Source organism: Kogia breviceps, chromosome 14 (genome assembly GCF_026419965.1).
Source record: "Kogia breviceps isolate mKogBre1 chromosome 14, mKogBre1 haplotype 1, whole genome shotgun sequence".
In the NCBI taxonomy this organism is placed as follows: domain Eukaryota; kingdom Metazoa; phylum Chordata; class Mammalia; order Artiodactyla; family Physeteridae; genus Kogia; species Kogia breviceps.
Genome location: NC_081323.1, coordinates 83,862,954 through 83,874,987, shown reverse-complemented (window position 1 = coordinate 83,874,987; position 12,034 = coordinate 83,862,954). Strand labels below are relative to the sequence as shown.

At 54.7% G+C, this 12,034-nt stretch overlaps 1 protein-coding gene across 1 annotated transcript; it reads left to right on the top strand.

Annotated features, from left to right (window-relative positions):
* Positions 1–4,106: 4,106 nt before the first annotated feature.
* Positions 4,107–11,974, top strand: SERPINE1 (serpin family E member 1). The gene is made up of 9 exons (XM_059038705.2): positions 4,107–4,326; positions 4,984–5,255; positions 5,902–6,135; positions 6,663–6,857; positions 7,469–7,667; positions 9,085–9,185; positions 9,304–9,390; positions 9,927–10,010; positions 10,336–11,974. The coding sequence occupies exons 2-9, from the start codon at positions 4,985–4,987 to the stop codon at positions 10,371–10,373; spliced, it is 1,209 nt and encodes a 402-aa protein (XP_058894688.1). The 5' UTR covers positions 4,107–4,326; position 4,984; the 3' UTR covers positions 10,374–11,974.
* Positions 11,975–12,034: the final 60 nt, after the last annotated feature.

Below are 12,034 nucleotides of genomic sequence, written 5' to 3'. Positions count from 1 at the left end.
GGCTCGAGACACGTGTCAAATGTCAGTGGCGTCCACATGTGACCCCACAGCTCAGAGAGGAAAATCTTCCCAGGATCGAAAGTCTGCGAAGTTGGCCAGTGGGAGCATATCAGGATCAGGGTGAAATCAAGAGGATCTGGCTTGAAATGGACAGAGGGGCCGGCAGCCATTCTCTTAGGTGAGCAGCCAGTCCTCTCCCCACGGCATTTCACCCACTCGGCTAATCACCGAGAGACATCAAAATATATAGCAAGGGGCTTCCCTGGTGGCGCAGTGGTTGGGAGTCCGCCTGCTGATGTGGGGGATGCGGGTTCGTGCCCCGGTCCGGGGGGATCCCACGTGCTGCGGAGCGGCTGGGCCCGTGAGCCACGGCCGCTGAGCCTGTGCGTCCGGAGCCTGTGCTCCGCAACGGGAGAGGCCACAGCAGTGAGAGGCCCGCGTACCGCAAAAAAAAAAAAAAAGAAAAAAAAAAAAAATATATATATATAACAAGGTGCTTGCCTTATGTCAAAATTAACAGCTCAAGTTGTCTGGGTTCCTGTCCTGGTTCTGCCCCAGCCGCTTACAATCTTTCATTTAATCCTCACAAAAACCCTGAAGGGTGGCAATGAGTATCCATCTACATACCTACCTCACATACAAACGCTGAGAGCCACAAAGTTTGGTTTTGCCCAAAGACACATAAGTAGCTAAGTGTCAGAGCCCTGACCAGGCCTGCTCAATGGGCACTGTTCTCCCACTTATGATACGTCGCTGTGTGTTCTCAGACACATCCCACGGCCTCTCTGGGCCTCAAGTCTCTAACCTGAAAATTCAAAGGACCGGACCAGATGGTTCTTAGCGCCCTCCTGCTCTGCAGCTCTATGACATGATTGCAGAAAAAAGCATCCCACGTTGGGGGATGCAGGTTTCACTGTTAGGCCAATTTCAGGCGAGACGGCAGGAGGTGGCGGCTGGAGAAGGCATAAAGTAGAGGGGCTTCTGGTGGCAGCTTACGGGGAAGTCAGGCTCGGCGGCAGCGTGAGGAGAGGCCTTGGGCGGGCTGAGGTGGCCCATGTCTGCCGGGCTGTCCCAGGGCCGTGATCTTGAATGAGAAGAAGCTGACACAGAGCCCAGGCCTCGGCTCACTCCTGCAAGATGGGCCAAGAGCCCAGCCCAAACACAGGCTATTTTGAGCGTTGTATTCTTTGGAAAGCCACCAGGCCAGAAATAGCGCTATGAGTTAGCAGGACACCGGCCTTCTGCCACCCCTGGCTCTCCCAGTGAAATCAGGAGGCCGGCTCTTAACATTCCAGGGAGCCTGTGTAACTGATAGGAGGCGGCCTCTCCTCCCCACAGGAAGGCCTGGAGCAGAGCACTTGACTGTAAAAGGGATTCTGCACAAGGAGAGGAGAGGGGGAAAGTGGGATTGAGTCACAGAGAGCAGAAAAGAGAGAGGGGGGGGAAACGGGGAGAGCCCTCACATGGCTGCGACTGGAGGAGACGGGCGGGAGGGGATGGAGGTTCCCAGTGGATGGAGCGATGAGTAGACGAGCTAAGAAGAGGGGAGTCTCTGAGGCAGAAAAGGAACGAGAGAAAGCGGGTGGGTACCCGGGGCTTGGAGAGCAAAGGGGAAGCAAAGAGGAAGAGCAGAGAGCAGGAGAGCAACTGGAGGGCAGGAGGGAAAGCGTTGGAAGGAAGGCCAGCATAGCTGAGGCCCCAGTGGAACAGGGCTACTGGGGTGGGTGGGATGGGGACAGGGACTGGGGACAGTCCCAGAAAGTGTGAGTCTGAGCTCGTCACCAAACACCTGCTCAGGGCCGATGAAAACATCTCTCCCAGTTGGCTAGAACTGGAACTTCCCCCAGAAATCCACAGCCCTGAAATTCATCCTCTTATCTCTGACCCTCCGGGAGTCAGTTATTTCAACAGTAGGGACTTTTGACCTCTTATAAAAGAGCCTATGCTTGAAAGAAGGGATGGGGTCAAGGCTGTTAGTCTGGTGTTCAGGGAAAGGAGGGGAAAGTGACAGCTCCTTGAGTCAGGCTGGATTCTGAGAAGGACGTTGCAGGGAAGTCTGCTTTGGGGCAGCGGGCGATTGGACTGCACCCTGGTGTGGAGAAGGTCTCCTGAGGGCAGACCGGGGGGAGGCAAGGCCATTTCACGGAGAGGAGAGGCAGGGACCACGATCAAGTCTGGGTTTAGATCATCTGGAGGCCCCAAGTGATCAGAAAGTCAAAGGCAGGGTCAGAAAACCCAGCGTGGTACGGTTACACCAGGCTTTGCCTCAGTTTCTAATCCACACCCACCAGACACCTACAAGTCTCCTCCAGTTCGGGAAAAGACCCCTTAGTAAGTCAGCCCTTTCTGTTTCCAAGGTAAAGCGTACCCCTTCTCTCCCCAACAGGACTTAGCGCTGCGCCCAGGTGCTCCTGTGTCCAGGAGTAGAGGGGCTTTTCTGGAATGGCATGGGGGTCATTCAGGTCCAGGGGTGAGGACAGAAGTGGTCACTGCCCTGGCAGGACCCAGGCGGTCCCAGAAAACAACGGGGCTCTTATGGCTGAGGCTGGGTGAGGAGAGAGACAACAGCTTCTGGAATAGCCCACGGAGGAAGGGGTGAGGCTCAGCTGAAGCGGTTGGAGAGGCCGGACCGCGGGACACCTGGAGGGCAGGTCCAGCCGCCTCTTGACCCACCGCTCCTCCAACCTGGGGCTTGGCCCTCCCATCACAGACTCCCAGGTCCCCGTCCCCCTGTGGCCCCCAAGGGCGAAGGGCAAGGCATTGGGGCCTTTCTGGGGTTAGGGGATGGCTTGGAGGCTTCCCCTTCCCTCCGTGCCACCCCACATTCCCAGCTGGTTCCCAGGGCAACAGGGAAAACAAAGGTGGAGGCAGAGAGAAAATGGGAAAGCCCTCCGGCTGCAGTTGCCCCTGGTATCTGTTTACTTAAAAAAATCCAAACAAACATCCCGACACATCCACCCACTCAAACTTCCTGTGATTCTGTTACGGGTTGTCTCCATGGATACTCCCAGTTGAACCCCACCACCTACACAAAACACGACAGTGTGTGGGCTCCCCCACCCAAGTCCAGGGCACCATCCCCCCCAGGACCCCTCTGGCACCACCCTGTTCACAGCATCAGGCTACACAGCCAAGGGGGCCACCAGACCCCTAAATGCACCAGCCCAGTCCTACAAGCTAGCCTCTAGCCAACGGCCACCATCTACAGGACTCTTTGGTCACTTTGCCACCCCGAATCCCAGGGTGCCCTGGAAGCACACCCCACAAACCCGCCGTGAACTGACGCCCTTACTTCCACCCCTACTGCCTCCACACCAGCCCTCCAATGTCTGCATCTGGAGGAATAGGATAAGACGTAATCCTCCCCAGTCGCAGGCAGCTCAGAAAAATGAAACCTACACACTGGGCTCCTAATTTCCTGCCAAGGCTTTACCCCTTTACCCGTTACCCATCACCTCGCCCAGCACACCTCAAAGCCCAGCCAGACAGGACTGTTTACGCAAAGCGAGCCCTGGGGACACCACCAGAGTCTGGACGCGTGGGGGAGTAAGCCATACATCACCCGGTGGACGGGCTGGCTAGGCGCTTGGCAGGGAAGAGGGAAGGGGGAGGGAGTTCTCCACCAGGCTCAGGTCCTAGACAGTCAAAACCCAGACAACCACACGTCACGCTCCGTGCCCTCTGGCTGCTGGGATGTGGTCAGGAAGAGGGAGGGGTGTTCTTCCCAGTTTGGCCAGTGCATGGAGCTGGCGGACCAAAGTTTCCAGGATCTTTAGCTTCTTTGATAACTTTGCAGTGATCTGTTTCTCTAAAGGAAAAGGAGGAAGTGTAAATCTTTTCCCTACACCGAGCCCTGGGGAAAAGTAAGCGCTGGGTGCCAGGGGTCAAGCTGGCATAACATCCCGAGGCAGAGGGCAGCAAAATCAAGGGAGGCCCTGGGGTCAAGGCAACCGGGATTTGCTCAATTGTTCCAAGCCCTCTCCCTCACATGTACACACGCAGGGCGGCACGCACGCACACACAGATGCCTCAGCAAGTCCCACAGAGGGAGGTGCTGAGGGGACCTGGCCTCTGTTCAGACAGACTTCCAGAGCCAGAAGGTGGGCGGGGCCGGACCATGAGTTAATCTCCTTCCGGCCCACATCTGGTATAAAGGGAAGCAGCAGCCTCCAGAGGAGCCCAGCTGCATCTGGCTGAAGGACCAAGAGCACTGGCCAAGGAGCCACACCTCCTCCGCAGCAGAGGACTAGCCGCCACCATCAAGACCCGAAGCCCCAGCAGCAGCGGGAGCAAACTGCCAGTCACAAGGCACCCTGAGAACTGCAGGTAAGAGAAAAGCAAACTCTCTCCACCTCCGGACCTCGGGCTAAGGCAGGGAGCGCCCCTCTGCAGAATCTCCTCCGTCCATGGTGCCCACTGTTCCTCTTTCTTTCCCCGGAGACCTGCAGCCCTGAGTTGACCCCGTCATATCAGTGATCACAGGAGAGCGGGAGGAGATGGGCAGGACCCCCCAACAATCCCACCACCCAGAAGCAAGGGCCTCACCTCTCTTGGACCCTCTCCATTGAGACATTCCCCTTTCCCAGCGCAGGAAAGGGGTTTTTCATGCCTGCCAACTTGAATGAAGCAATGATTGTGAAAGCATCACAAGAGAATTAAAAAGCATCGTGTAAATCACAGATGTTATTATAATTTCGCCTTTCAGCCCCCTGGAAGGGAAAGGACATCTCTTGGAGGGTGGTGCCGGTGGGTTCCAAGATTCTCACAGGTGAAAACGCACTTACGACTCCCTGGGGCTGAGACAGAGGGGAAAAGGCTCAGGATCTGAACTCATCATGGTTTCTGTCTTGCCCTCCTGTTCACGTATCATCTGCCAGAGGCAAACATGGGGAGGCTGGCCACGGCTGGGGTCCCATCACCCCTCCCCACCTCACCATCCTTCCAGAACTATTCCCTCATCTGATCCTTTTCCACTGGCTCTAGGATGCAGATGTCTCCTGTCTTCGCCTGCCTTGCGCTGGGCCTGGCCCTCATCTTTGGTGAAGGGTCTGCCACCTACCATTACCAGGCTCCGGCGGCCCACCTCGCCACAGACTTTGGAGTGAAAGTGTTTCAGCAGGTGGTGCAGGCCTCCAAGGACCTCAACGTGGTTTTCTCACCCTATGGGGTAGCCTCAGTCATGGCCATGTTACAGCTGACCACGGGAGGAGAAACCCAGCGGCAGATCCAAGAGGCAATGCAATTCAAGATTGATGGTGAGAGATGGGGCAGCGTGGGAGGCGGGCATCCACGTGGTCTTTCCCAGGACAGGGGTGTAGCTGACCAGAAGCAGAGGAAGGGCTGACCCCAGCTTAGCTGAACCAACTCCTGTCCTCCCATGCCACCGGGATGGACCACGGCATCTTCTTCTCACCACACCCCGTGTCACTTGGCTCTTGGACAGTCACAGGGTGTACAGGCCAGTGGATCTGGTATAAAACAGCCCTGCCTCACCACTCATACACTGTGTGACCTTAACCCCTCTGAACCTCAGTGTCCTCATCTGCAAAATGGGGACAATAAAAGTATCTACCACGTGGGGCTGTTGTAAGGGTCAGCTAGAATGATGCATGTGAAATGCCTGATAGCTACTGTTATTATTCAAAGAAAAAATTAGGATTTATAACTTAAAAACAGAGAAAAATATTCCAAGGCAAAGAAAGGGTTAGGACCTAAGATTTTTTTGAGGAAAAGCGGGAGATGCAGGAAAGATTAAGGTTTGGAATGAAATCTCCATCCAGAGACCTCCGGGGGAGCAGAAGAGTCCCGTGCATGTGGGCGGGGTTAGGGGAAGTTAGCCCCACTGGGACCCCTGGGTTTGAGATGAGCTTAATGTGTCCTTTCCTTCCCGCTTTGGTCCAGAGAAGGGCATGGCCCCTGCCCTCCATCAACTGTACAAGGAGCTCATGGGGCCATGGAATAAGGATGAGATCAGCACGGCTGATGCCGTCTTTGTGCAGCGGGATCTGAAGCTGGTCCAGGGTTTCATGCCCCACTTCTTCAGGCTGTTCCGGACCACAGTCAAGCAAGTGGACTTCTCAGAGATCGAGAGAGCCAGGTTCATCGTCAACGACTGGGTGAAAAGACACACGAAAGGTGAGCAGGCCGGGAAAAGAGGCCAGTCCCCAGGGCCTGCAGAAAAAGGGGATTCAAATCCCAAGTGTCCTAACCGCTCCCTTCCAGCATCTTCTGCTCTGTAGACAGAAGGTCAAGTGCTTTAGGAATCAAAGCATCATGCTTTTCCATAATTAGGCTTTCCCCGTGAACCAACTCTAAAAAGTATTGCAAGATGTTATAAGAACAGCAATAACCACGACAAGGGGCACACACAACCCGTCAAGACTGTAGCTTAGGGAGCAAAGTAAGGGGACACTTACGTTTCCGGGTCTGACCCTGGACAGGATCCCGAGACCACGAAAGTGTGGTGAGCTGGAAGCCTTTCCGAGACCCTTAGGAAGATGAAAGGGGTTGAAAGCAGCTAGATAGTTTCTCTAAACCTCACCCAGTCTGTCTTCTGACGGAATCCCTTCGGACACACATCCGTTTGAGGACTGGGCGCTAAAGAGGACCATCTAGAAGGATTTAAAAATATCGAGCCTCCTGATCACGTCGATTTCCCACAGGCATGATCAGCGACTTACTTGGCGAAGGGGCTGTGGACCAGCTGACGCGCCTGGTGCTGGTAAACGCCCTCTACTTCAACGGCCGGTGGAAGATGCCTTTTCTAGAGTCGAGCACCCACCACCGCCTCTTCCACAAGTCCGATGGCAGCACCGTCTCCGTACCCATGATGGCTCAGACCAACAAGTTCAACTACAGTAAGTGCAAGACGCTCCCCTCCCCAAGTCCCACAGTGACGACACCTCATCCCTGGCGGGCATCCCCTCTAAGGGGGGAGAAACCCCAGAATACGCCCCAGCTGTGACAAAGACTCCCCAGGTAGGAGACACTGGGCTTCTCAGAGCAGCAGAAAGTAGCTTTTACCTTGTGCAAGATGAAGCTGAAATCCAGAAATTCCCTCAGGCCCGTATTTGACCACTTTGACCCCATCTCTCATCTTCATGTGGTTCTAGCGTCATAACGTGGGGTTCACACATCCTTCTGGGGAAGAGTGATGTGAAAGTTGAGATTAAGGAGATGGGGATTGGAATGAATTAGTAGCTGGGTGCTGGGGAGAAGGCTGTGAAGGTAAAGAAGGCCGACAAGAGACAGAGAACCCAGAAGACAGCGTGCTTTAGCAGAAGAGAAGGGAAATGGAAATAGACATTGAACAGGGGAGCGGTGGGGTGGGGGAGCCTCAAAAGCTAGTACGGAGAGCTGGCTTCCAGAAAGAGTGGAGGGGACAAGAGCACTAGTTGAAAAGCCAGTGCTGGGTTAGAATCAACAAGAGCTGGGGCCATTGCCAGTGCGCCATTTGGTGTCTTCACAGCTGAGTTCACCACCCCCGACGGCCATTACTACGACATCCTGGAGTTGCCCTACCATGGGAACACCCTCAGCATGTTCATCGCTGCCCCCTATGAAAAAGAGGTGCCTCTGTCTGCCCTCACCAGCATTCTGGATGCCCAGCTCATCAGCCAGTGGAGAGGGAACATGACCAGACTGACCCGCCTCCTGGTTCTGCCCAAGTAAGCCCCCCTTTGCTCTTGCCACACTGGCCAAATGCTCTAGTCCCCTCTGCCTCCCCGCTCCCCTCTCCCCTGGTTCCCTGAAAGTGCCACCCCCACGTGGAGTTCCCCAAATGTGACATTTGCAGGGTAGGGACAGCGACACGTGTGGGTGGCTGATGGGAAACACTCCCGCCTAGGGTTGATTAAGTTTCCTCTCAACATCCCTCTGCTGCTGGAGAGCAGCGGGGGAGTTTTCTAGACCATGCCCCACCTTTACCACCCTCTGAATACCCAGCAAAAGCTAGCCAAAGGAAGAGCCAGAGAGACAGATGACGCAGGGTTGGGGTGGAGGGGAATTCATTGATCTACACTCTTAGGAAGGCCCCCCAGTCCCACCCCCATCTCTTCAAGTTAGCATCCAAACAATGGAGACAAAAGGAATCGCTCCCGCAGATGAAACAGCCTGAACGACAGCTTCTAGCTGGCTTCCAACAGAGCAGAGTTTTAAAAATCCTTCTGCGGAAGCAAAGAGGGTGCCGGAGCCTGAGACTGGATAATTCCAGAATTGTGGGGAAGCTTCCCACCATGCTTACCCCAGATTTCCAGATGCCGTATGTCAGGCTTAGGGAAAGAGGATAATTTCGTTGCTTAGCCCGCTCTCAACTGTCTCTCTCTCTCTCAAAAAAAAAAAAAAAAAAAAAGAAGTAATTAGTTGTGCCCTGATGGGAAGCGGAGCACAAAGCCTCGCTGCTGGAGTTCTCCTCAGGCTCAGCTCTCAGAACACAATCTACAGACCGGGTTTTTGTTCCAATATCCTTGCAGAAGAATTTGCCCTGCCCCCTCCCTCCCCAGTCAGACTGAATACAATTGTGCCGAAACTACTGCCTTATTTGAGGAAAGTAATTCGTCATAGGCTCAAGGGGGTGGGGAGATTGCAGGAAAATGTTCATTAGTACTAGAATCCCCCAGCAAGGAGGAGACCTTGCAAACGCATTTGAAAAAACAAGCTTCCCACTTCTACTTTCTTTTTTTTTTTTTTTTAAATTAATTATTTATTTATTTAGGCTGCACTGGGTCTTCTTTGCTGCGTGCGGGCTTTCTCTAGTTGCGGCCAGCGGGGGCTACTCTTCGTTGCGGTGCACGGGCTTCTCATTGTGGTGGCCTCTCTTGCTGCGGAGCACGGGCTCCAGGCGTGCGGTCTCAGTAGTTGTGGCTCACGGGCTCAGTTGCTCCGCGGCATGTGGGATCTTCCCGGACCAGGGCTCGAACCCGTGTCCCCTGCATCGGCAGGCGGATTCTTAACCACTGCGCCGCCAGGGAAGCCCCCCACTTCTACCTTTACATCAGTCCCCATCCTGTCGGTCTGTGGGGATGGGGATACCTGGTAGGGTTAGATGTGGCCTGAGCTTGAGCTGTGTCCTGCTCCTGTCTGCAGGTTCTCCCTGGAGAGTGAAGTTGACCTCAGGGGGCCCCTGGAGAACTTGGGAATGACCGACATGTTTAGGCCAGACCAGGCGGACTTCTCAAGACTTTCAGGTAGGAGGTTCTCCTTTCACTTTCTTCCCCTGCTGGACAGTAGGGTCCCTAAGAGGACTAAGGAGCTTCTTCTCGCCGAGAACCAAAGCTGATGTGTCTTGGTATCCACCTGTTTCAGATCAAGAGCTTCTGTACGTGTCGCAGGCGCTGCAGAAAGTGAAGATTGAGGTGAATGAGAGCGGCACGGTAGCGTCCTCCTCCACAGGTGAGTCAGGCTCAGGTGAGGCCTGGCGAGTCTCAGCCCCAGGCTTCCAGGAGGGGCCGCGGTCTGGCACCCAGACCCTGGGGGAACCGGGAAGACCCCACTGCCCATGTCAGCCAGGTCTCTCCTGGAAGAGCTCCGCTTCCTGTGTGGAGAGCATCAGCCCGATCCCACTAGAATACAGACCTGCTTTCCCCGGCAGCCCGTTCCCTCCCCGCTGGCTCTGAGGTCCTCTGAATGTGAGGCCCTGGCTTGCTCTCTGGGCGGTCAGTCACCTTAACAGCACTTGCTTCCAATACGCCCTAAAAGGGTTTAGATAAACGTGCCTGCGAGTGACTACCTGAGAGATCTCCACTCAATTCCTGGAGGAAACCAGGCCTCAGAGGACATCCCAACACTTGTAGGGTTCACATCCAGGAAACAACTGAGCCTCCTCAAGCATCCCCATCCCAGTGCCGCTGTCGCTGGGTCACCTGTGACCAATCCAGGCTCCCGTGCCCACCTCCCTCTGCTCTAAGACACGGTCCCTTCTCTTGCAGCCCTTATACTCTCAGCCCGAATGGCCCCCGAGGAGATCATCATGGACAGACCCTTCCTCTTCGTGGTGAGACACAACCCCACAGGTGAGCCGGCGGCCCCGGGACACCCCCGCCCGCCCTGCCCTCTTGGACTCGGGCGCTAGTCCGGGCAGGTGGACTCCCCGCAAGAGGACTCCAGGCAGGGAACCATAGCTCTGTTCCCCTTCCCCTCCTCGGAGGCAGTGCTCTCTCCAGACGGGGTGCTCAGTCGGTCCCCCAGTCCCCGGTTAGTCACTAGAGCAGCTGTACCCCCAGATGCTCACTCATCTCCCCGTATCTCAGTTCATCCGTAAACACCCAGCTGGGTGAGCTGTGCTGTTCCCCTCCCCCCACCACCACTTCTCATCTCCCATGATTCTTCCGTCCTCAGGATCTGTCCTTTTCATGGGTCAAGTGATGGAACCCTGACCATGGGAAAAGCAGCCCTCGTCTGGGACAGAACTGCAGGTGTCCAAGAAGAGAAACTCTGGAGCCAAGAAGTGTTATTTTAATTCATTTTTCTGGAGAAAGAGAAGATATTTACCTTTTTTTTAAAAAAAAAAATGGTAAATCTTTCGAATCTGCCTCTTAGACCTCCGGCTCTCCCAGGAGGGGGAAAAAGGACCTTTGAGCTAAACTCCCCAGTGGAGACCCTGGGAGAGGCCTCGGAAGCGCGACGCCCCGAAGGTCTCCCAGCGAGACTGCAGAACACTCCCAGGATCATTTGCACGGCTGCTTCTGCCCTTTGCCCCACCCGTTCGGGACTTCGGACCCGGATCCCACTGAGGCCCTGGCAGGATGGCACCGCAAGGCTTACGGGAAGGAGCTGTTGTGTGTTTGCTAGAAATAATTTGTGTTCCGGTCACGTTGCCATCACTCTTGCACTGTCTGGCGCTGCTGAGAAAGCTGGCTGCAGGCCAGAGAAGGCCAACGGGAGAAACACTCTTTCGTGTCAAGGTCCGTCCTCCCCCAGCTCCGAGGCGCAAGACCCACCCAGGCCCGGCTGCTCCCTCCCCAGAAACAGTGTGCATCTATTATTTTGGAGTGTAGGTGACTTGTTTACTCAGAGAAGCAGGTTTCTGCTTCCCACAAACTTTATGTTGCAGAAATAGAGGGAGACAGATGAGATGTATGCCTCGGTCTCGGCGCCAATATCCTGGTGGGGAGGGTGGGATGCCAGGGGTGTCCTTGAGCATGTATCACCTCCTTGTCCTTGTATGCTTGTGAGAGAGAAGGGCCTATGGAGAAAACATATTATTGAAACTTGTTCCATAGCGTTCCTTTGTGGTCTGTGTCGTTGCACCTCGGGAGCAGGAGTGACAGGACCCACACTGCCCCCTGGTGGCTGCCTGAACCCCGTCGCTCCTCTCCTGGCCTTTCCACTCCGTGGAGCAGGACCCCTGCCAGGACTGTCCCACTTCAGCCCACTTTAGGAGCCAAAAGGATGTGGTGGGTGAAGGCAGACGGAGCTGTTGTTTCAACATTTTGCAATGTACTTAGGAGCAGCAGTGCAAGGCGCTACATGACCCAGCAGGACAGAACTTTCCCCGGTTACAGGGTGACTCACAGCCGCATTGGTGACTCACTTCAGTGTGTCATTTCCGGCTGCTGTGTGTGAGCTGTGGACACGTGAGAGAGAGAGACAGAGAGACAGAGAGAGCGAGAGAGAGCGAGAGAGCGAGAGAGCGAGCAAGAAGCTCAGCTCAATTACCCGTTAGATCATCTTCCTGAAAGCCAACTAGCTGGTGGGTAAGGCGTGAAGAGCACTTTATGGAAGAAGTGCACATAGATGCCGAGTGAATGTAACCACTGCGCCCTTCAGTGAAAAATCTTCGTTCTTTGTGTGTTTGTCTTCTTTTTTCATGATGCACTGGACAATGAGAGCCACACGCCGTACCCTCAAGGACGCCCAAATGTGGGGGCCAACATTCTTGAAAGTGTGTTGAATTCGATGCTTTTTCACTTTTGATATAGAAGCAACTAAAAAAGATTTTTTTAAATAATAAATAAATAAGAAGAATATTCCAAAATCGTCCCTGGCCTTGACTTTCCATGTTTCACACGGTACAAAATCCAAACCCCGTCAGTTC

Coding starts and splice junctions, on each gene's coding strand:
- SERPINE1 (XM_059038705.2), top strand. CDS start 4,985: ATGCAGATGTCTCCTGTCTTCGCCTGCCTTGCGCTGGGCCTGGCCCTC. Junction 7,668..9,084: donor CGCCTCCTGGTTCTGCCCAA/GTAAGCCCCCCT, acceptor TCCTGTCTGCAG/GTTCTCCCTGGAGAGTGAAG. Junction 10,011..10,335: donor GGTGAGACACAACCCCACAG/GTGAGCCGGCGG, acceptor TTCCGTCCTCAG/GATCTGTCCTTTTCATGGGT.